Source organism: Canis lupus, chromosome 24 (assembly GCF_003254725.2).
Source record: "Canis lupus dingo isolate Sandy chromosome 24, ASM325472v2, whole genome shotgun sequence".
NCBI classification, from domain to species: Eukaryota; Metazoa; Chordata; class Mammalia; order Carnivora; family Canidae; genus Canis; species Canis lupus.
Genome location: NC_064266.1, coordinates 21,578,246 through 21,602,998, shown reverse-complemented (window position 1 = coordinate 21,602,998; position 24,753 = coordinate 21,578,246). Strand labels below are relative to the sequence as shown.

The following is a 24,753-nucleotide window of genomic DNA, read 5'->3' as shown; positions in this document are numbered from 1 at the left end:
AAAAACTAGTAAAAATGGTTAAAAAAAAATTTAGGTAGACTGATTTCCCCTCCCAATCCTGGTGCTGACTTGCTGAGTCACTGAATACCTGACCACGGCTTTGCAGATGGAGTGGACATAGTAGGTGATCAATAGTACTTGCTGGAGAGCTCTGAGGGGCACCAAACTACCAAGGCCTGGTGCTGAGAGGACCCAGCCATCCTGCTGGCAAGGAAGACTGTCTTGCCCAGTGATGCCAACATGTCTCATTCTGCAGTGGGGGAGGCCACCCCTCTCTCAGACTCATCAGGCCTGTGCTGCTCTGGTGACAGGACCCCATGCCCAGCCCTCCCAGGCCCACTCACAGATGACGATGAGGATCATACAGAAGAGCTGAATGCCTGAGCCCAGGAGGGAGCTGAGGATCATGGGATACTGCGGGGGCCTGAAGACATCACCATGCACCAGCTTCCACCCAGACTCTTCCATGGTGTCTTCCTGCAGCAAAGGGTCAGGAGTGAGGCTGCTTCCTGGGGTCCAGAGGAGACAGCTCCTGCATAGACCAGCCCCAAGGACCCACGCCCCGACTAGGGCTGAGGGTCCCTCAGGTGTCAACCAGCCACCGCCCTGACAGGAGTGTAAGTAACATGAGACAGTGCTTCCCAGAGAATTATCACATGGAAAAGGAGGGCACAAAAATGAGGCTTACAGCTACTTAAGAGGCAAACCTCCTCCCCAAATTCCACAAGCCTGGTGCACAGAAAAATAATGTAAACATCAACACACTGAAATGTTAATTGTGAGAATTTCTGAGTGGTAAGATTCAGAAGCAACTTTTTAACTGATTATAAAAGTAATATGTGCTTTTATGTAATAAAAAAGTGAAAAAAATTATGGCATTTGGCATGATATTCAAATGAACAAAAAGCAATAAATGTTTATAATAGAAAATTGTTTAAAAATCTGGAAATACTGAACAAAAGATCTAAAACTCATAAGTAAACATTCAAAAATTAAAAAAAAAAAAACAAAAGACATAGAAAAGACAGTAATTTATACCCCTGGCATTTATTTATTTTTTTTTACCCCTGGCATTTAACGATACCAATGTTTTGATGCACTTCCTTTAACCCTTTGTGTATGTTTATGTGCATATGTATATATAATCTTTAAATACTAAAATTGGAACCAGTGTTTTTACTGCATACTTTGTTATTTTTCAAATGATGTTTGATCAAGAGCATTTCCTCATTTCTAATAAGTACTCTTTGCAATTGGTATTTTAATGTCTGTACAATTTCCATTGCACAACTCTACCGTAACATCCATTATTATGGAATACCAGGCTACATTCAGTTTATTTAAAATATAAATAAAGTTGTAAGAAATATTTCTGGAGTCCTTGTGGTTTTGATGTTTTCCTTTGAAAATTCCAGAAGAATTACTGGGTCAAAGCAAGTTAACTATTTGACAGTTCATGGTATGTACAGCCAATTCATAACTTTTCAGAAAACTACCAATTTACACTAGCATGGGTGGCATGTGCAGGGCCTTAGCTCACATAAACCTTGCTGACAATGAGTACTATATGAAAACACACTTGGATTGATTTGAAGGTCCAAAATTGTCTTCTCATAATTGTTTGAATCTGTCCTTTGGGAGGGGAGGGTGGTTATCCCTGAGATAAAAATGGTTTTTCACATGTTTATTAGCCATGTATAGTTCTTAGTCAGTAAATTTTTTGTTCATTCTCAAATTAGAGATTTGGGGGCTTTTTAAAACCAGCTCTCTTAACTACAACCTTTTTCAAGTTTGTTATAAGTAATCTCTGGCACTTTTCTGTTTTAGCTATATATTCTGACATGCAGAACAGTTTTTAGATTTTTTTTTTTAAGTAGTCCCCATACCTAATATAGGGCTTCAACTCACGACCCAGAGATTAAGAGATGCAGGCTCCATGACTGAGCCAACAGGTGCCCCTAGTTTTCAAATTTTTAATGTATTCATTAAGTTTTCTTCTTGTGATTTCTGCTATTGCTTTTATGTTTAGAAATTAGAACAACACTTATCTCTATCATTTTGGGTCATTAAACATTTTTTTTTTCCTTTTCAAACTACTCTATGAAACACACATACATCACCAACACCATCACCACCACCACAACCACCCTGTCCCCCAGTCTGGTAGCCCAGAACTCTACTGCTAGTCTGCCCTCCCTCCCCAAGTCCATTCCTCCCCAGCCAAGACCTCGTACAATGTCATCCTCCTTGTTATAGTTGGCAATGTCCTTCCGGAGGGTCCGAATGATGATCATGCTCAGGATGCCTGAAAAAGACGGGTGGGGAGGAAGAGGCGTTAGCACTGCTGGTGCAGTCTCCTGGGCTACATGCCCTCCTGGGCTTGGAGTTTTGCTGGGGGATGGCTGGCGTGCATGGCTTCCTCCAGTGGGAACTGGCTGTGCAGCTGCTCTGGGACTTCTGCTGAACAGAGCTCCACCCCAGCTATCCAGAGAGGGGCACACGGAGGGTCACTCCTCTGGTAGGGGAAGGAAAGAGCCACTGGGATGCATACGGATAGCCAAAGGACATATCGTTTTTTATTCCAGGGAGAATAGCACCACAGCGGCTCGGTGTCTGGGCCCCCCTGACGTCTGCAGCCTCACATCCACCCAAGGCTTACCTCGCTGCCCCTGCTTGCTTGCTACTTTTGTCATCAGTTCACAGCCTCCATACCTCCACTGGGGCTGTTTCCTGTTCCCTTTGCCTGCAATGCCCCACTCTGCCCTAACTCCCACTCCTACTTCAAGACTTATCCCAGGCATCTTTGCCTTCAACAACCCCCAATGGTTCAGAGCCCCCCACCATGTGTACCTCCACATCACCCTGTTTCCTCTCCAGGCAGCACAGCATAGTGGTTAAGACAATGGGTTGTATGACCTCAGCTAACTTAAAGCTCGTAGATCTTGACGGATTAACAGGTCTGTAAAGTACTTATTAACATAGTGGCTGGGCCCTCAGTAAACATTTAATAAAAAGTGGCTAGTATTATCTTTACTTCCCATCTGATACTGAAATGATTGGTTTCACTCCACCTCTGTCCATGACCCTCCCCTTGGCTTGCAAGCCAGCTTCTCCCCAAGCTTGTCCCACTGCAGGGCCATGGCCCTGGCTGGACTAGTCTTTCCTTGGGTCTCTGAATGGTGGCTCCTCCTCACTCACAGAGGTATTCTTTAAAGCAGCCTTCATCCTTTCTCAATGGCTGTGTATCTGGTCACCCTGTTCATCTGCTCCTTTGCACTTATCACTATCTGGACTCAACCACTTCTTTGCTTTTTTCTCTCTCCCACCACCAGAACAGACTTTGTGAGGGCACAGACTGGGCTGGGTTTGCTCAACACCATATCCCTAGGATGTGGCATAGCACTTGTATGGGATAGTTAACAACGAAATCTTGTTTAATGAATTGGTGAAGGTGTCCATGAAGAGATATATCCATCTTTCCCTAGGGAGCTCCTCAAAGTAGAGACTGAATCTTATTCACCTTTGCATGCCTGATGCCTAGTACAAGAGCCTTGATGTCTGTTTTTGACCTATACTCGGCCCCAAGAGCACTCTAGAAGTCCCCCTTGAGTCATATGATACCTCAGACCTTCATCCCTCACCCTCTTGTCCACTCCCCCTCCCATCCCATCAATCTCTCACCTGACAGGAAGAAGACCACCACAACAGAGTTAATGATAGAAAACCAGTGAATCTGCACATCACTCATGGTCAGATAAGTATCCCAGCGAGATGCCCATTTGATGTCACTTTCCTGGAGTGGAGGGAGGGAAAGTGGGAAAGCAGCACCTAAGAGTCAGGATTCTTCCTAGACAGCTCCTGCCAGACCAGAACTCCCCTCCCCTGCCATGGGCTCCAGCCCCTTCTCACCTCCCAGTGTACAGAGTAGGTGAAGTACAGTTGGTTCTCCTTGGTGGGATCAATTTCTTGGGGCGAGGAGTTGGTACCCTCAGGCAGGGTGCATGAACTCTTCTCATCTGCTTTGATGTCTGTGAGAGACAGAGACTCAGCGTGCTCCTGTGGGGGCCAGTGCCTCTACCCAAAGGCTGTTTGGCGGTGGGGGTGGGTGCCCTCAGAGGCCTGCTGCTGGAACCCAGGGTCTGAGTATAGGCAACACAGTTGTAGAACTTCCTCCCCAGAGCCCTGACCATCCTAAGAGCCTTTGTGTGCAAGGGGGTCTGAGTCCCACATTTAATCAATCTCTCTTTGCTCAATTCAAACATTCATATATTCACTCAATCAGCTCCACTGAGGAAAAACCACCACCGACTCATGCTATCATGAGTTTACTCATTCATGCAGTCCCCAAAGTCCTGGCATTTCAGCAATTCAATCACTCAGATGCTTCTTTCTTCATTTATTCATCCTGTTACCTGTTCATCCATTCAACCAACAACCATATAATGTGCACCTACTATGTGCCCAGTACTGTGCTGGAGAGAAAATGGTGAGAAAAGGAGATGGAGTCTCTAAATTCGAGGAAATAGTTGAAGGGAGAGATGATGTCAAAATCATCAGGCAATAAACATAAAGCTGTGTTCATGACATTCATCAGACAGAGAGCAGTATACTGCTCTGAAAGCACAAGACCTATGTCTTATTATGAGATTTCTGGGTATGATTTTGTTTGAAAACTAGGGGCAGTCCCGGTGGCTTAGTGGTTTAGTGCCGCCTTCAGCCCAGGGCATGATCTTGAAAACCCAAGATCGAGTCCCGCATTGGGCTCCCTGCATGGAGCCTGCTTCTCCCTCTGCCTGTGTCTCTGCCTCTCTCTCTCTCTCTCTAAAATAGATAAATAAAAAACCTTAAAAAACAAAACAAAACAACACAAAACAAAACAAAACTAGGTTCCATAGCTTTAAAAAAAAAAGGCCAGAAACCCACCAATACTGTGGACAAAGGCCAAGCCTGCTGAGTTGAAATGTGCCCTGTGGGGAGAAAGGGCAGACAGGTGAGAAGCCAAACCAGCTCCCTTTGGGCCCGTAGGGCTAGGCTCTCAGATTCTTGCACATCTATTGACCCTGGGCCAACTCTAGTCTGTGCCAATGACTTAGAGGAAGAGGAAACACAGAAAGCAGCTACCTGACTGCCCTGTCTGTATCCCTTCACCTTGCTCTTCAGCCAAGGGTAAGCTGGCTGGCTCTCATGAGAGGCCCAGCCAAGTCACCAACCTCTCTGAGCCTCTGGTTCCTTGTCTATAATCACCACACACTTTCAGGGGTTGTGAGAAGCAGTAAACCGGGAAGGTGCCAAGCCAGGACATAACAGATGTCAGCTCTCCTCTCACTCCTCACCTTGTTTCACGGGAATGCAGCGACCCTACCTTGGCTGGGCCCATACGCCACACTGTGGCCTATCAACCATCTCAGAATCAAGTGTGAGAAGATCCTGGGTATGGAAGCCCAGGCCCATCCAGCCCTACCCCTCTGGCCATACCTCCCCACTCACCCTCCAGCCTGATGCTCTGGGGAATCACCTCGAAGCGGACGACTCGGTATGTATGTTCCTGATCCTCTTCTAGGTCCTCCCGGTGGTAGTAAAGGATAAACGAGAGGTGATTGTGCAGGTAGATCTAAAACAGCAAGGGAGAAAAAATACCTAGTAGTCGAGAAACAACCAGAAAATCATCCCAGATATCAGATTCTTCCTCTTGTCCAGTAGGCCCAGCTGTTTCCACCTGCCAAAAACACTGCTCTCACAGCACTCCCCACTCAGAAACCCTCCAGGGCTCCCTGGGGCTTACTAGATAAAAGCCCGGATCCCTTAGGCCTTCCATCATGTTCTCAGACATCCAGTTCACCTGATCCCCCCCAGCCTCCCCTGCCCCATGAACAGTCCCCACGCAGCAGCTCTAGCCCTGGCATTCACTCTGGCTAGAATGCCAACCCTGACTCCACTCCACTCAAGCCTTCCTATTTTCCGAGGCCCCCCTCCTCCACGACAACCTGAATGTACAACAGGCTCCTCTGAACTCTGCTGGCCTTGATCGTCATGGCACTAGCACCATCAGCAAATGGCAACTGGGACTTAAGATGCAGGGTCTTACATGGTCAGTTCTCTTCCCCATTGGGATCAGAAGCCCTTTGAGGGCAGGGCCTATGCCTCAAAAGGTCAAATTTTCCTTTATTCCCTACGTAGAAGGTGTTCAGTTTAGAATCAGAAAGGAGAATCACTGTTAACTATCATTGCCATTATTAGCATATTTCTCAGAGGCTGCGCACTATAAGTAGCAGACACAAATTTTCTGTTTCACTCTGCATAACAAAAAGGGCAGCTATGGACACTGCATCTTTTTTACCGATGAGAAATCAGAGGCCCAGAGAGTTAACAGGCAGGCTCAAGGGCACTCAACAACCAGGAGCTGGTGGATGTGGGACCCAATGCTCAGGGAGCCAGCACACTCCTGACTGCTATACTACCTCGCTCTCTCTCCTCCATACTGATGAAATCCTTTTTTTTGTTTTAATCTTATAAATATGGAATCTTCCTCTGAGGGACTGGGCCTTCCACTTCCTGCCAAAAGCAGCTACTCTAACAGACCACACCCAGGGGCACAAAGAGAAACCTGTCTTGGCCATCCCACCTTTTGTTAGAAACCTAGAGCTAAGTATTTCCCCCTTCCCTATGGCCCCAAGTGCTCATGACTTACCAGTGAAACACCCCCAGCCCTTCGAGCACGCAGAGACACTCTACCTTGTTGACATCCGTGAAGCCGAGCCGGTAGCCGTGTTCAAACTGCACATCTTTTTCCTTCTTCTTGTCATCACCGTCGCGGTTGGAGTAGAGCTCCAGCCGGGTGGCCACAGGCAAGTTGTCGGCAATGCTGGAAACCCAAGGCCCCACTCAGTCCCTCTGGACTGCCTCTCCCATCAGTGCCCTCCCCGACACCAACTCGAGGCTGGCAGGGAGAAGAGGACAACTTACAGGTGGACATAGTAGTCTTCAGTGATCCGTTCGGCCACAAGCCGGCTCTGCTCCACGGTCAGGGTCACTGGCTTGTTGGTCTGGCTGCATAGAACCTCACACTTCTTTTCGCTGTTCATTAGCACCTGGAAAGGGGTGTTGACAATCCGGTCCCCTCTCAGCACCTCTCCTGCCGTAAGAGAGACACATGGATCTCAGAGCTTCAGCCCTGAGGTTGCTGAGGTCAGCAGAGCCGCAGAAACACAGTGCTGACTCGCGGGGCCCTCGGCAGTTCTGTAGCTGGCATTCAGTGCTCTACGCTACCTGCAGAGAGCTGGCCCATCCATCTCCCACATGTCATCCTCTCCGCCCCCTTTGTGACACCACCACCAGACTCCAGGGCACATCAAAGTTGCCTCTGGGCCTCATGTCATCTCTTTTGCCCGGAGTGCCTCTTCCTGCCTATGTTCCTGGGAAGTTCCTCCTCACCCTTCAAGCCCAGCTTCTGTTTCCCCCTCCAGGAAGCCCTTCCTGACCTCTGGAGCTCGTCACTCTCTCCAGCGATTTCCCTCTGCGTAGAGGCAGTGTCATGCAACAGTGAAGACAAGACTGCCTAGTGAGCCCTGGTTCTGTCACTTACTATCTTAGCAGTCTTGGTAAGATACTTAACCTCAATGAGCCTCAATTTCTGTATCTGTACAATGGGGATAATAATAGTATGAGGAACAAGGCGCAGAGCAGGCTGGCAACATACACTATCTTTATCATGAGCATCCCTGCTTCACCTTTGCACACACCAGTGATGTGACCGCACAGCACAGTGCACTGCCATATTAAGTTTCTGCCACCTCGTAGGCTCTTTTAAGGGCAGACTATGTTTCCCATTGATTTCCCTGCTTCAGATCCCAGTTCAGGCAGGGAGGGAAGTGAGGTAAAACCCAGCACCTGTGATTTTTAGCCAAAACATGTTCTTACTTAACGAACTTGCAGCATACCCACTGCAAGCATACTGCGTCAGAGTTGCTCCAAGGCATCACACTAGCAGGTGAGGGAACAGTGAGGGACTGGCAACGACAACCAACGGCACTTTCATTCTAAGCTGTTCTAACAATTCTACTGGGATGATGTGAAATGGGAAGACTGAAGACTGACCAAAACCAACAGGCGGGACCAGTGCCTGCATAGTCCCAGGGTCTAACACTGGCCTACTGGGAAGGACTGCCTGAGATGGCATGCTGTGACTCGTCAGCCATTCCTTCCTTCGTCCCTTCGCTCATTCCCAGCAGGTACCTGGTACTGGTTATGTGCTGGGCCCTGAAGATGCAATGCTGAACAAACATATTCATGGAGACTACATCATGTAAAGAGAGGAACTTGTTCTAGACACAGGGAGCAGGTCTAGGAAAGTTGCTCTGAGGAAATGATGTTTGAAGTGAGCTCTAAACGAAGAGGGGTATTCACTATGTAGAGAGAGGAAGAACATTCTAGACAGCAGGAACAGTATGTGCAAAAGCTCCTTGGGGTGAGAGAAGTGTGATGAGCTTGAGAGGCTTGTGTGATTGTAGCACAGAGAACAAAGTGAGAAAGTGACCTTGGGTGAGCCCACATGATGAGCCAGAGCTAGACCTTGAGGCCCATGGGCTGTGCTGGAAGTCCGATTTTTATCTAGAGAGCAAGAAAACCCCAGGAAGGGTTTCTAACAATGGAAGAAGACACTACCTGATTGTGACGACACAAAGATCACTCTGGCTATTTTGTGAAGAAAACACAGAAGATACAAGGGACTGGCTGGGGCGATGCCAGTCATGCAAGTGAGCGAGGATGGGACGGTGGCTGGCCCGTACTAGGGTGGAAGCAAGCACGTGGACATAGGAGGTGACACTAGGGGACCTGGTGCTGACTGATACACATTTACACACAGAGGAGCACATTTACCCTTAGCCATTTTTTCCACCATTTGGATATGTCAAGCAGGTGATTAGATATCCAAATTTAGGGCTTGAAAGAGATTAGGGCTATGGATGGAAGCTGTGAGCTGTTGGCATACATACAGCCAGTGGCAGGGCCCAAGTTCCACTACTGCACAAAGTTGCAGCCTGGTCAAGTGTGGATGAGGCTGCTGAGGAGAGGGGGAGAAGAGGGACTCCTCTACCCCCCATTTCAGATGCCTAGTGATGCAGCTGAGTCTACAGAATCCCAGGATAGACTGGCCAGTGGAGAGTGAGGATCCCAAAAGACATCTGCATGGTCTGCTGTGAAAATGACTCTTGGGTCACCCTCTTCATTTTCCAGAAGATGACACTAGGGCCAGACAGGGACGGTGACTTGCCCATGACCATATGAGGGGACTGTCATAGTGCTAAGATCTTGGGCTCCTTCCTCCACATCATTCCCTACTGCCCACTTCTTTTTTAGTGTACAAGGAGCTCACATGAGGAAAGGAAGAACATGTATGGAGAGGAACGAGGTTGTAGACCAAGTAAGTAGGTATCACTTCTTGGTATTTAGAAATTTACACCAAGGGCAGCCCTGGTGGCTCAGTGGTTTAGCGCTGCCTATAGCCCAGGGCCTGATCCTGGAGACCCAGGATCAAATCCCATGTCAGGCTCCCTGCATGGAGCCTGCTTCTCCTTCTGCCTGTGTCTCTGCCTTTTTCCTCTCTCTCCTCTCTGTGTATTCTCATGAATAAATAAATTAAATCTTAAAAAAAAAAAAAAAGAAATTTACACCAATTAAAATTTACACCAAGAAAGACATGCTGGTCTGGAACAGCTCATTTCTAATATGCAAATGTTCCCTTTAACTTTTTTTTTTATTTTATTTGAGAAAGAGAGAGAACATCAGTGGGGAGAGAGGCAGAGGAAGACCAAGAATGAGAAGCAGACTCCTGCTGAGTAGGGAACCTGACATGGGGCTCGATCCCAGAACCCTGGGATCATGACCTGAGCCAAAAGCAGACATTTAACAAACTGAGCTACCCAGGGGTCCAGCCTTTTAACTTTTTATGGCTGGAGCAGATAACCATCCAGGCTAAAGGAGCAACAAGCTACAAATGTGGACGCTCTAAGGGAGTCCGATGCGTACTCCAGTATATCTGTCACAGACACTCCCACACACACCGTGATACAAATCTCCATCAGTGTGATCACTAGGAGCACAGCCCTCAGACAGCCCAAATGAACCTCTCTGGAGAAGGCAGCCTGGACAACAGGAAGAATTTTGTCTTTAGAGTAAAAAAATCCACCTGGAGGGATCCCTGGGTGGCGCAGCGGTTTGGCGCCTGCCTTTGGTCCAGGGTGCGATCCTGGAGACCCGGGATCAAATCCCACGTCGGACTCCTGGTGCATGGAGCCTGCTTCTCCTTCTGCCTATGTCTCTGCCTCTCTCTCTCTCTCTCTCTCTGTGACTATCATAAATAAATTTTAAAAATTAAAAAAAAAAAATCCACCTGGATTAATATGTCAATTTCTCTACCTATTGGCCAGGTGACCTGTGGAGCAAGTCTTTTAAACCCTCAGAGCTGCTGTTCCCTCTATTATGAAACAGGAGCAATCATATTGGTGAGTGAGTAGGGCAAGGAACTGTACCTTCTTTTGCTTCACTTCCCATACCTATGTTAAACGGACAGTAAGAGGAGCTACTTTGTAGGGCTGTTGTGAGAATTAACGAAGTTAAAGCACAGAAGTGCCTAGAAAAACGGCTGGCTCACAATGAGAGCCCCTTGAAGTATTAACGGTGGTGATGATGAGAACATATAGCATAAGGCCTGCCATCTAAAAGGTACTTAATCAAGGATGTATCTACCTCAACAGGATGTATCTACTCCTAGTACCTAGGATACTAACATTGACTGAGAGGGGGAGAGAGGGGAATGTAAAGCATGTTCTCTCCACTCTGAGAGCCCATAGGCTGTGAAGGCAGGCACTCCACAAAGACAGAATGAGATACAAATGGCAATATGAGATACTTTCGTACATAGAAGGTCCCATTTCTATGAGACAGGAACATTCCCCAGCTTAATTAAGGAAGATGCTGCAGAGGCTCAGAGAGCTGAAAGTCACCAGTGTCACACAGAGGTGAGGTGAGCCCACCTGCTGGCCAACAAATCCACACCAGCTCATGGGCAAGGAAGGAGCTGTTCCGAGAGTCCCGGTAGCAAGAGGCCCGGAGGACAAAGCCAGTCAGGTTTCTCAGGCAGAGACAAGGTGGCCAGAGGACAACATGGTATGGAAAGGGAAAAGAAGGGTAAGTGACAGGCAGGAGGAGCAGCCCAGATAGTCAGTGGAAGTCAGCCCATGCTCCGAGACAACAGTACAAGGCAAGATGAAGGGATAGGAGGATCTGTCTGCTTTTGGTTAAGCTGATTGCAAGGGACACCTAATACCTGGCCATAGATATACCTGCCAGCTAGGTTCTGGAAATATCTGAGTCATGGGTAGTTCTGACAGAGAAGTCAGTCCTTTTAGAGGCCTGCTCAAGAACCAATTTTCTCCTTTCTAAGCTCTAAGAGGAAATTCTCTGAAGTTCCTTGAGGTCAAGGACAGCATCTTTCCACATTCATATCTCCAGGACTCAACACTGAGACAGGCATAGGGTAAGTACTAATAATTGTGTCGGGAATAGAGGCTTCTGAATGTCTTTTGCTTTAAGCCTGAAATTCTACCAAATGGAGAATTATTTTAATTAGAATAAAAATGGCTACTATTTATAGAACACACATGCCAGACACTGTGCTGGGTGCTTCACACATTACTTGAGGCAAGTCTTGCACAGTCACTTAGCAAGAACTACATTGATGTCTCTGCTTCCTTCAGGGCCAGAGGTAACCACTCACTCTTTTAAGTAGAAGCAGAGGAGGTAACAGAAGCCATGAAAGGAAATCTAGAATATCTAGAAATCAAGGGAGATGGTCTGAACAGAAGCCAAGGGCAGAAACTCTGAAGTCTGACTACGTGGACTGCAACATTAGTTTAACCATTAATTAAAAACATAACCAGAGGCAGGTCACTGGACCTGTAAAATGGGCATAAAAACAGCAACTACCTCCCCAGGGTTGTTATGGGGCTTGAATAAGCTGATATGTACGTAAATTATGTAGAACGATGTGTAGCATGCAGTAACGTCAGGGTTAACTGCTATCATTTCCATGTAAAGATGTGGCTTCCCCTCTGGGACAGGCTGACAGTGAGAAAGAACTTACCCAGATTCTCTGCCTTGTAGGTTATTTTGCTGGGCTGGCAGAAGGGCAGCGAGTAGTATTCATAAGGTAGCTGGGTTCGAGAGCTGGTGAGCTTCACTGCCTAGTGGGAGAAGAGAGGCTGTTGTTCCTCAGTTCAGAAACCCAGATGGCAGTTTCAATAATCCTCCCTGCCACCCACACATCGTTGGTACACTCGGTAATATTATCAAATAAGCAAACTAACTGCAGCAGATTACAACTGTAGAATAATATGTACCATATGGTCGACAATTCTGAATTATCTAATGTTTCATTAGTTTTAGACTACATGATAGATTTTAAGATCACAACCAAATTCAATATATACTGAGGGTCTGATAGCCTTTGACTCTATAATTTCACTTCTGGGGGTCTTTCCTAAGGAAATAATTCCAAATGAGATAAACCTTAGGAACAAAGAGGTTCACTCCTTTCTCATAACCCCAGTGCTCTCCTGCCTGCAGTTCCTCGAGCCTGTCTAGCTCTCTCCTGCCTCAGGTTCTGAGCCTGCTGTTTCTCCACATCTGACTCCACGCCTGTCTGGCTCCTTCGCACATTCACGTCCCAGCTTAAGGTTCCTTGTCTGGAAGTCCTTCCCTAACTAGCTCATCTAAGGGAGTCCCCCCAGTTTGCTCTATTCCAACACATGTAGTTTCCTAGGTAACATATCTGATAAAACATATTTTGTTTACCTGTTGCTTTTTAAAAAAATCAGTCTCCCTCACTAGAATTTAAGCGGCTCCATGAAGGCAAGGACCTACAGAGCCAGGTACACAGTAGCGCTCATTAAATGTTTGCTGAATGACTGAAGAAAGGAAAAAATGGGAAAACAAGTATAAGCCCCCACCACTTAATAAGCCATAATATACTCATTCAATGAAATATTATGCAACCATTAAAAACAAGGTTTCAGAAGACCATGAAGGAGAACGTTTAGGAAGTGATGCATGCACACAGAATATAGCTCTGAAAACAATGACAGTCATGGGCAATGCCAAACCATTGATCAACAGAACTGATCAAAATGTTGCAAAAAATAAATTCTGGTCCACATGCAAATGAAATTATCTTTGGTATTTAGAAACTACCAACCATTCCTCGTGCAACATCTAAAAAAGTAGAAATACTTTTTAGAATCCAGGTCCACAATCCTTATTTAAAATTCATTTGGTTTTAAAAGGACAGTATGGACAACATCCCCAGCTGGGTTTGGGGCAGTACCCATATTTAATGACTACTTGTGCACAGAAATGCAAAAATACTCACTCTACATGGGATAAATAAATAAAGTCAGACATTTCAGGTCAAGTCTTGTCTAGGAGGAGTTTAGAAAACTGGGTTTCCGAGGTTTTTAGATGTTGGACTAAGGGACTGAGGACTTCTATTAAGCATTTCATGAACTGCTTGTGCCAAAATGGCCAATAAGTTACTGTCCCATCTTTATGTTCCCTTCGCCCCTCCCACCTCCAACCAAAGTGTACGCTCTTACATTCCCAGCCTGGCAGGACTGGAAGCCAGAGCCACCCTCTCCTCTCTATGCCACAACCTTTGCTCTGGAGAGGGGCTTTTGGCAGAAGCACTAGAAGAGTCCTGCAGAAGTTAAGAGATGGAATAGTTAAGAATTAACCCTCTCTTCCTCACCACAAGACCTTGGGCAAGGTCGTTTACTTCCCTGGGCCTTGGTTTTATTGTCTATAAAATACACAATAAATCTGTAAAAAATACAAGTGGCTACCTCAGAGGGTACTTGGGGGACATCTGAGTTAAGTCATGAATAATGCCTGGTATGTAAATAACCCTCAATAAATTTTACTTTAATTACTCCTTCTGAAAGTTACAAGTCTGACCTGGAGGAAGAGATATGCTCACAATAACGTGACATATGTAACATTGTGTTTCCTTGATAATTACTGCTTAGTGGTAAATGCACTGTTTAAAAGAGATTTTATTTATTTATTTATTTAGAGTCACCAGAGGGAGGGGAAGAAGGAGAAAGAATCTGAAGCATACTCCACGCCGAGCATGGAGCCTGATCCAGGGCTCGAACCAATCACCCTGAGATGATGGCCTGAGCCAAAATCAACCGACAAAGCCATCCAGATGCCCCTAAATCAGATGCTTTTTAACAGCTATTTGTAAGACATATTTATCCACCATACCAGGCTATGTACTAGGAGCTGGTAACACAGCAGTGATTGGGACAGAGAAGATCCCAGCTGTTTTAGAACTTGGTTCCTAGCAATTTTCTTTCTTTTTTTAAACAAACGTATTATTTATATATTTATCCTCTTAACTGGTTAATTCCCACTGGATAATCACAAGCTGCTTGTATGTGATGCCCCAAATAAGCATAACATGTAGCAATTTGTAATTTTGCTAATATGGTGGCAAAGGGGCATGTACATGATGGCACATCTGTGTTTGTGACCCTGTATTCTGCTTCTCCTTTTGAACACTGCAATGCTCAGGAAAAGATAAACACTTGATCTTCATGCAACCTTACTGCTTTGGTTCTACAGACCAGTAAAAACATGGTTCATAACAACACAATAACGAGGCAGAAAAGTGTGTTTGTTTTAAAAGCAGAATTTATTTTCATAACTTTATAAGTTTCGTTAACCCTTTTTACATAATCACTAAAGATGTGAAGGACTACTTAAAAATTTCAACTACACATTACTTTGCCGAGGGAGGAACAGTATGGTAGTCAAGTAGTTGGGGACTTACTGAGGTGAGAGAATGCCAAGGGCGCTATACTGTAAACACTGCACAGGAAAAAAAACAAAAAACAAAACCCAACCCAGAAAAATACCAAAGCATTAAGAGTGGTTTATATTTGGGTGATGACAGAGAAGAGTCCCTTTGGCTGGGAGCCCTTATGCAAGGTTACACCCCTTCCCTAGTGGCAGTCCATATCCAATGGCTGGTTCATGGAGGGATACAGAGAACCAGTCCTCTTGCCTCAATCTGGAACAACTCCAAAGGTCTGGCCATTCCAGTTCCAGAGCTCCCCACAGGCCTCTGTCGTATAGCTCAATGTCTCTCTCTGTCTAGTCCTGCTTCCCTCACTCCTTCCCAAGTGCTGACCCTGTGAGCCTACCCAGTAAAACGGCACCGTATCTCTGCCTTGGAGTTTGTGTCCTGGGAAACCAGATCCAAGAAGATCCACCACCAACTCCTCCCCCTGCTTGGGGCTCTAAGAATGCCACCAACACAGTGCACTGTTAAAGAGCCATTAATCAAGGTGCCAGCCCTGCCCACTGCCCGTAACCATATATTAAGTGACTCCTTCTCCACCTTTGCCAGTTGATTGATCCACGGTAGGCATCTAGCTTAAAAAGCAAAGGTGCCAGGGATCCCTGGATGGCTTGGTGGTTTAGCGCCTGCCTTTGGCCCAGGGCGCGATCCTGGAGTCCCGGGATCGAGTCCCGCATCAGGCTCCCGGCATGGAGGCTGCTTCTTCCTCTGCCTGTGTCTTTGCCTGTCTCTCTGTCTATCATGAATGAATGAATGAATGAATGAATGAATGAATAAATAAATAAATAAGCAAAGGTGCCTGGTTGGATGGCTTCTCTCTTGCCTTAAATTGTTCATGCACCAGTATGCCTTACCTATGTATCACTGATTCTCCTCTTTATTTGGATCTGACTCATTTCTAGGGAAATACATTTATTTAAGGAACTAATACTATATCACCATTAAAAATGGAAAACTGGGACAGCCCGGGTGGCTCAGTGGTTTAGCACACCTTTGGCCCAGAGCCTGCTCCTGGAGACCCGGGATTGAGTCCCACGTTGGGCTCCCTGCATGGAGCCTGCTTCTCCCTCTGCCTGTGTCTCTGCCTTTCTCTCTCTCATGAATAAATAAATAAAATCTTAACAAAAAAAAAAACAAACGGAAAACCAACAGCAGCTGTAAAATCATGAGTTAAAGTAGCAGCTATATTTCTTAGTATACATTAAAAGAAAATAGGTATGAAGATAAAATAAATTTGTCAACTACTTAAAATCATTTCATATACTACCACTCAGACAGGCAGGATGCAGTCTGGAAAACTTGAACTGGAGCATCCAGCTGGTGGCAGAAGCTGCAAGTGAAAACAGAGGCCCTAATAGGCTGTGCGTGCGCAGACAATCTGAGTCATGCGGAGAGAAGCTGGGAACAGAAAGGAAGATGGAGCCAATGAAATAGGGAGGTGGGTTGAGACAGACAGACAGATAGATGTAACTAGAAACAGAGACACGTGTGAGGTTGAGAATGAGAAACACAGACATGGAAAGAACCAGAGCCAGAGCCAGAGCCAGATAGAGAGGGACACAGATCAAGAACACAGTCACATGGGAAAACCTGCGGAGGGGGAGAGAGGGATGAAGAGGCAGGGCTCCTGGAACCATGGGCTCCTGAGGGCACTCCCCTTCCAGCAGCATAGCATGTAGCAAACCTGTTTTTGCCAGTCACCGGCACTAGCTTTTGTTCTCCGCAAGCATGGGACAGACAGGATCATCTCACTGGGGTCCTCCAGCCAGACTGCCCAGCACAGAGGCTTCAACAGTCTGGAAATGCACCTACCTTGATTTCTACAGGGTCGTTCTGGTGGAAGTTGATTGGTGCGACCCCAGGAACATAGAAGGCGCGTGTATCACATGTGAGAGAGAAAAGCAACAGGGACCACAGCAACCAATCCTGCTTGGAAGAAGAGAGATCATAGTTGGAATGGAGGAAAGTTGTAAATCTCTCTCTGAGGCAGATCAAGTCATAGCACCTTTGCACCTGCTTTAACTGACCCAGCCTCACCCACACTCTGTTAAGTGTCACCTTCCAAATACCCCTGAGTCCCACAAGGCACTCCTTCTGCACTTCCAGAAATGAGTCACAAAGTGAGTGAAGTAATTACCACGGGGGCAAAAGGGAAGACTGCTATAGTAGCTGTGGCTTCCCACTTCCAGACCAATGTTCTTTTCACCACTATATGTTGTGTTGCTTTCCAACATAGCTAGCAGGAAACAAAGCTCCACAATATTCCACCGATTCCCTTTTCTCTATACAGGAATAGATTCACTTGGTCAGGAAGCTCCTATGTTACAAATATATTTTCCTATAAGCCATTCCCAGATTGTACTGACCCCATCACTCACCACACTCCTCCTGACTTAGCCCTAGCTATGCTGGCCTTCTTGCTGTCTCTAACCCTCAGGGCCATCACCCTGACCAGAATGCCTTTCCCATAGACACCTGAGGGGCTAATCTCATCCCTTATTCATGTCTCTCTCAAATGTTAGGTCCTCAGAAAAGTCTTCACCGACAAGCCTATCTAAAACAGCACCCTCGGAACTCCCATTACCCATTTTCCACTCCCATACTTCATTTCTCTTCCTGGACTTATCTTCCTGACATATTCAACATGCATTTGTTTCTTTGTGCAGTCTGTCACCCTCTGCTTGAATGCGCTCTCTGTGGGAGCAAGGACTATGTGTCCCCACTGCCTGGCACTCAATAGGCACTCAGTAAATGACCTGCATGCAGGAGAGTCATCTGGGGATTAAAGGCAAGAAAAACCAGCTATGGGCAGCCCTGGTGGCTCAGCAGTTTAGCGCCGCCTTCAACCCAGGGCCTGATCCTGGAGACCCGGGATCGAGTCCCACGTCGGGCTCCCTGCATGTAGCCTGCTTCTCCCTCTGCCTGTGTCTCTGCCTCTCTCTCTCTCTCTCAGGAATAAATAAATAAAATATTAAAAAAAAAAAAAAAAGAAAGAAAGACCAGCTACGGAAAAAAAAAAAAAAAAAAAAGAAAGACCAGCTACGGGCCTCAAGAAACACACTCCATCAAAACCTCTCTTTCCCTTCATTCACATGTGTCAACCCCTCAAGGAACTAGAAGAGCTTCCTGATTCCCTCTCTCCACCTGGTGTGAAAAAGGAACTCTTATCCAGACACCTGGATCACGGACTCCCTCTATCCCCTATACTGGTACAGCACTTCAGACCCTCGTTTCCCCTCACTGGACACTGGTCAGTGGCCTTCTGATCACCTTGCCTCCACAGCCTCTCTATCCTTCAAGTTATTGCCATACACACACACAAGCGCACACACCAGCACACATATGTGCACTCAGATGACTTTTATTGGACTCAGTTTCATAAGGAATCAGAATCATTCGTGGGGCCTGCCAAAAATGTAGACTCATCTCCATTTTTACCAACAGCACAAGCTAAGAAAAAATGGCTTTAATAGTTTAAGGTTCTGGGGCACCTGGGTGGCTCAGTCAGTTAAGCATCTGCCAGCTCAGGTCATGATCCCAGGGTCCTGGGATGGAGCCCCACATCAGGCTCCCAGCTCAGGGGGGAGCCCGCTTCTCCCTTTCCCTCTGCTGCCACCGCCCCCCCCCCCCCGCATGTACGCATTCTCTCTAATAAATAAAATTCTTAAAAAAAAAATGTTTAAGGTTCTGAGCTTGGTGTACTTTTTGTAGATACATAGCTTGGTCAAAGTCTTAAAAGTAATAAATTCAGAATGTTTCTCTCTTGATTTGCTAGGAATGTTTATAAGTGTCTGCCAGCTGATGTTCATTATGAAATAAGAAACAACAGTGCAATAAAAACACTGAAAGATGACTAAGACATTGTATTCAGTAATCAAGGGGTCAGCACAACTCAGAGTAGGTAAAAGCAAGATCTTTAAAAGAAATGACAAGACTGGACGTTAGAAAATTATATCATGGGGTAAGATTCTATATAGGAAAAGAATACTTTCTACATTCTGTCCCTTAAAACCTTTTCATTTTAAAATAAATTCAGATTTACAGAAGAGTTGCAATGATACTATGAGAATTCCCATATACTCTTGACCCAGTTTCCTCTAATGTTAACATCTCATATAACCACGAGTGGGCAAGGCTTTTAAAAAATAAACTAGCTTAGGGGCATCTGGGTGGCTCAGTTGGTTAAGCATCTGCCTTTGGCTCAGGTCATGATCTTTGGGTCCTGGGATCGAGCCCTATGTCAGGTTCCCTGTTCAGTGGGGAGCCTGCTTCCCCCTCTCATCCTGCCTGTCGTTCCCTCTACTTGTGCTTTCTTTCTGAATAAATAAAATCTTTTTTTTTTTAATAAATAAGAAATAACCAGCTTTAAAAATGTTTTGAAAAAGTAGCACAATTATAGTAAATAATTCAAACACAGTACAAATGGGTATACCATGAAAAATAAATCTTCCTCCCACTTGGGCTCCCCACAGACAACTGCTAACACCAGTTCCTTGAAAATCCCTCTAGAGACATTTTATGTATTCATAAGGGGAAGGGCTTAGTAGTATGGGTTTGCCTTGAATGCAATAACAAAAACAGAATTTATTCTTTCTTTCTGTGATGGAAAGTCTACTGACTGTGGGCTGCCTCTAGCATCTGATTTCCTTTCAATCAGATTATTTCCTCCAACTGACCTGTTGTCAGAAGATTCTGGCCCACCCTTCCTGGAACCCTGTGCGAGGCCTCACTGGTCAGTCTTTAGAAATATGAGTGTTTTGAGTAAGAGAAATAAGCCCTATCCTCTTTCCCCTAATTCCTCTTTGTACCTGAATTCCAGTTAACTAAAATACAAGGAAAACAAATCCTGCAGTACTGGCATAAACTGCCACACAAATTTTGTTTTTTTAAAAAAACAACCCAACTCTGAATTTTTTTTTTTTAAGATTTTTATTTATTTGAGAGAGAGAGAGAGTGTGAGCGAGAGAGAAAACACACAAGCAGGGGGAACAGCAGAAGCAGAGAGAGAAGCAGGCTCCACACTGAGCAGGGAGCCTGACTTAGGGCTTGATCCCAGGGCCCTGAGATCATGACCTGAGCTGGAGGCAGACACTTGACTGAGCCACCAAGGCGCCCGAACTCTGAATTTTTGAAAGATGATGCAGAAAACAGACAATCCTCACACAAAGATACTACCAGTAAACCACAAATCAATTGATCTTAGAGCAAGGATCTAACAGATGAAAAATAGCAAAGGGTATTTCCTTAATGTGCTATAATCTTTGAATAATATAAGGTGATAACCAAAAAATTCAGAAGTCCAGTTTAGAAATGACTGCATCAAAATGACACTGTCGGGATCCCTGGGTGGTGCAGCGGTTTGGCGCCTGCCTTTGGCCCAGGGCGCGATCCTGGAGACCCGGGATCGAATCCCACGTCGGGCTCCCAGTGCATGAAGCCTGCTTCTCCCTCTGCCTATGTCTCTGCCCCCTCTCTCTCTATCATAAATAAATAAAAATTAAAAAAAAAGACACTGTCAGTTTTATATATGAAAATGTCACTATTCAGATATTCTCATAGGGCTGGAGGGATAATTATTTAGAACACTCCTTAGGGGGGCAATATGGCACTCTATCAAAAGCCCCCCCCAAGTGCATACTCTAACCTGCAATTCTACTTTGAGACATGTTAAGAAAAATATGGCAAATACCCCAAAATGTACATAAAAGGATGTTCACCATAGCGTTCATTTATTTTTTTTAAAGATTTTATTTATTTATTTATTCATGAGAAACGCAGAGAGAGAGAGAGAGAGAGAGAGAGAGAGAGAGAGGCGCAGAGACACAGGCAGAGGGAGAAGCAGGCTCCATGCAGGGAGCCTGATGTGGGAATCGATCTCTGGACTCCAGGATCAGACCCTGGGCTCAAAGCGACACTAAACCCCTGAGCCACCTGGGCTGCCCCACCACAGCGTTATTTAAAATAGTGAAATCAGGGGCACCTGGGAAGCTCAGTTGGTTAAGTGTCCAACTCTTGATTTTGGCTCATGTCATGATCTCAGTCAGGGTCATGAGGTCGAGTCCTGCATTGGGCTCTGTGCTCAGCATAGGGTCTGCTTGAGATTCTCTCCCTTTGCCCCTCCTCCTCCTTCACATAAATGCATGCATGTTCTCTCACTCTCTAAAAAAACACATAACATAAAAATTAATAAATAAAATAGTGGAATTGTTCACTGCCTTTAATAGTAAAATATCCATTATTAGTGGAATGGGTTACATTATGGTATATCCACTTACCTATTCATGTACTCAAAATATTTCTTAAGTACAAATGTTTAAGCTTTAGATTTAAGTAGAAAGAGCAGGGGATAGAACACTGCATAGTAGGATCTGCCCTTTTTAAGACAGTTATGTTTGAGAGAAATGTTTAGCAGGCAAAATGGGTTACCTGAGTGATGGACCTTCTTCCTTTCTGTATATCTCTATTTTCTAATTTTTCTTAGGGGGTTATAAAGCGATTTTATCATATCAGAAAAAATAGTAAGATAAATCAGGCAAAAAACAAAAAAGACAAAAACAAAAACAAACAAAAAACCCTCCATCATTCTAAACATGGAGTAATTCTAGCTTGGTTTGGAAGGGCCTCCACCTGCTGGTCCCAAGATACCTTTCTATCAGCACCTTCTACCTTTCCCTTCTAAGCCTTCAGGAAGATCATCTTGGCTTTTGGTAAGCATACTTGTCAAGTGAGGCTTCCTTCAAGCCTCAGCTCAAGCTGTTTTTGACACGTGCCATCACCCTATTCAAGTTCTCTCGACCCTTGAAGGCCCAGTGGAAATGTTTCTTCTTTCAAGAATGCCTCAGATCTCCACAAGGGGAATTATTCTTTTCCTTTTTTTCCCAAGGCACCTTGTAAATATCTCTATGATGTCACTTGAGGCAGAAGAATGGAAAATACCCAATACCCAACTGAACTTTCACAACTATACATGTTCAAGGATTAGTGTTTAAGTTAGACATATTTAAATATGCACTAATCTAAGGCATTACTGTAGTACATTTCATGTTGAATTACAGTCATTTAAGTTTCTGCCATCTCTCTATCTGCACTAATTGCTTGCCTAGCTTTGTTATGGGAGTAGTCAAACAAATTAATAATAAACACCAACCAACCTCTGATCTAAAAAAAAACTATCCACTCACACAAACTGAATGCCATAGTTTTTTTTGTTAAGTTCTATGCCTAACTATGCTGGAACTCATGACCCTGAGGTCAAGAGTCACATATTACACTGACTAAGCCAGCCAGGCACCCCTGAATACTTTGGTTCTTAATCTTTGTTGTGTCCCCTTGAGAATCCGGTTTTTTTTTTAATCCTCAAATTTAAGGAGTGCTTGATACCTCCCACCTTTCCACCTCCCAGAACCTAGTCTGAGACTCCCTGAGAACATCTATTATCTCATACTCTATCTGTACATCTAGGATAGTGGTTCTTAATCCTGATGCATATTAGAATAACCTGGGAAGTAAATGTATTAAATTCTCAATCCAAACACAGAGAATGGCTGAATGGATAAAAAAAAAATAAGATCCAGGGATGTCTGGATGGCTTAGCAGTTGAGCATCTACCTTCGGCTCAGGGCATAATCCCAGAGCCCGGGATCAAGTCTCGGATCAGGGAGCTTGCTTCTCCCTCTGCCTCTGTCTCTCATGAATAAATAAAGAAAATCTTAAAAAACAAAAAACAAAAAACCAGGATCTAGCGATTTGCTGTCTGCAAGAAATTCACCTTATATCTAATCGCACACATGCGCTGAAGATAAAAGGACAGAAAAAAGATATTCCATGTAAGTGGTAACCAAAAGAAAAAGCAGGGGTGGCTAAACTCATACCAGACGAAATAGACTTTCAGTTAAAAACTGTGTCTAGAGGGGATCCCTGGGTGGCACAGAGGTTTGGCACCTGCCTTCAGCCCAGGGCGTGATCCTGGAGACCTGGGATCGAGTCTCACGTTGGGCTCCCTGCATGGAGCCTGCTTCTCCCTCTGCCTGTGTCTCTGCCTCTCTCTCTCTATTATGAATAAATAAATTTTAAAAATCTAAATTAAAAAAACTGTGTCTAGAAATAGAGAAAGTCATTATATAGTGACAAAAGAGTTGAAACAGTAAGATATAACAATTATATGCATACCTAACATCAGAGCACTAAAGGTATAAAGCCAATCAATATTGACAGATCTGAAGGGAGAAACTGACAGCAATACAGTAATAGTAGGGGATTTCAATACCCTATTTAAAATAACGGCTAGAACTTCCAGACAGAACATCAATAAATAGCTGACTCAAAAATCACTACAGACCAAATGGACATAACAGACATACATGGAACCTTCCACCTGATAGCAGAAGAATACACATTCTTCTCAGGTGCACACAGAACATTCTCCAGGACAGATTACATGGTAGGTTCACAAAATAAGTCTTAACAAACTTAAGATGACTGAAATCATTCCATGTACCTTTTCTGATCACAATGGAATGAAACCAGAAATCAATAACAAAACATGGGGAAGATGAAAACGCAAATATGTGAAAATTAAACAACACACTCTTGAACAATCATTGGGTCAAAGAGGAACTCAAATGGGAATTTAAGTACTTTAGACAAAAGAAAATAAAAATACAACATACCAAAACTTACAGAATGCAACAAAAGCAGTACTAGAAGTAAACAACTACATTAAAAAAAAAAAAGATGCCCCCCAAATCCAACTTTACACATTAAGAGATCAGAAAAATAACAAATGAAGCCCAAAGTTAGCAGAAGAAAGGAAATAATAAAGATTAGGCAGAAATCAATGAAAAGGAGAATTTTAAAAATAGAAAAAAACAAAACAAAACAAAAAACCCCAAAAAACCCTAGGCAGCCCCGGTGGCCCAGCGGTTTAGTGCCGCCTTTGGCCCAGGGTGTGATGATCCTGGAGACCCGGGATCAAGTCCCACATCGGGCTCCCTGCACAGAGCCTGCTTCTCCCTCTGCCTGCCTGCCTGTCTCTCTCTCTTTCTCTCTGTCATGAATAAATAAATAAAATTTAAAAAAAGAGAGAAAAAAAGAAAAAAGTCCCTATAACAGAAGTTGTTTTTTTTAAAAGATAAAAATTGACAAACTAAATGAAATGAAATAAAATTTAGCAGCACCGACAAGAGAAAAAGAGAGGGAAGGCTCAAATAAAATAAAAAGAAGAGACGTTATAACAAGTAGTTCAGAAACAAAAAGGATTATAATCAATTATACATCAACAAACTGCATAACTTAGAAAAAATGGGTAAATTCCTAGCAACACATAACCCCCCAAACTGAATCAAGAACAAAACATCGAAGCAGACCAATAAAAAAGGGGGATTGAATCAATAATCAAAGACCTCCCTTTGGGATCCTCAGGTGGCTCAACAGTTTGGCGCCTGCCTTTGGCTCAGGGTGTGATCCTGGAGTCCCGGAATCAAGTCCCACATTGGGATCCCTGCATGGAGCCTGCTTCTCCCTCTGCCTGTGTCTCTGCCTCTCTCTATGTCTATCATGAATAATAAAAAAAAAAACTTAAAAAAAAAAAAAACCTCCCTTCACAGGTGAGTTCTTCCAAATGTTCAATAAAGAATTAATACTAATCCTTTTTAAACTCTTCCAAAAATGAGAGAGGGAATACTTCTAAACTCATTTTATGAGGTAAGCATCACTCTGATACCAAAACCAGACAAAGATACCACAAGAAAACTATAGGCCAATATCCTTGATGACCACAGATGCAAAAATTCTCAGTAAAATAATAGCACACTGATTTTTTTTTTTAAAGATTTTAT

The 24,753-nt window shown here is 44.5% G+C and overlaps 1 protein-coding gene and 1 long non-coding RNA gene across 2 annotated transcripts in view; one reads left to right on the top strand and one right to left on the bottom strand.

Moving 5' to 3' along the window:
* Positions 1-24,753, bottom strand: part of TM9SF4 (transmembrane 9 superfamily member 4) — a 50,448-nt gene that overhangs the window by 13,096 nt on the left and 12,599 nt on the right. The window contains exons 2-10 of the mRNA XM_025469671.3: positions 16,730-16,843; positions 12,143-12,242; positions 6,964-7,132; positions 6,733-6,862; positions 5,488-5,611; positions 3,910-4,028; positions 3,682-3,793; positions 2,235-2,305; positions 345-477 (exon numbers count right to left, since the gene is read on the bottom strand). Coding sequence (XP_025325456.1) covers positions 345-477; positions 2,235-2,305; positions 3,682-3,793; positions 3,910-4,028; positions 5,488-5,611; positions 6,733-6,862; positions 6,964-7,132; positions 12,143-12,242; positions 16,730-16,843 — 1,072 coding nt within the window. The remainder of the gene's footprint in view (positions 1-344; positions 478-2,234; positions 2,306-3,681; positions 3,794-3,909; positions 4,029-5,487; positions 5,612-6,732; positions 6,863-6,963; positions 7,133-12,142; positions 12,243-16,729; positions 16,844-24,753) is intronic.
* LOC112673786 (uncharacterized) lies at positions 7,196-15,399 on the top strand. Its single transcript, XR_003145046.3, has 5 exons — positions 7,196-7,598; positions 9,358-9,421; positions 10,428-10,502; positions 11,444-11,536; positions 14,126-15,399. It is a non-coding gene; the product is annotated as an uncharacterized LOC112673786 (long non-coding RNA).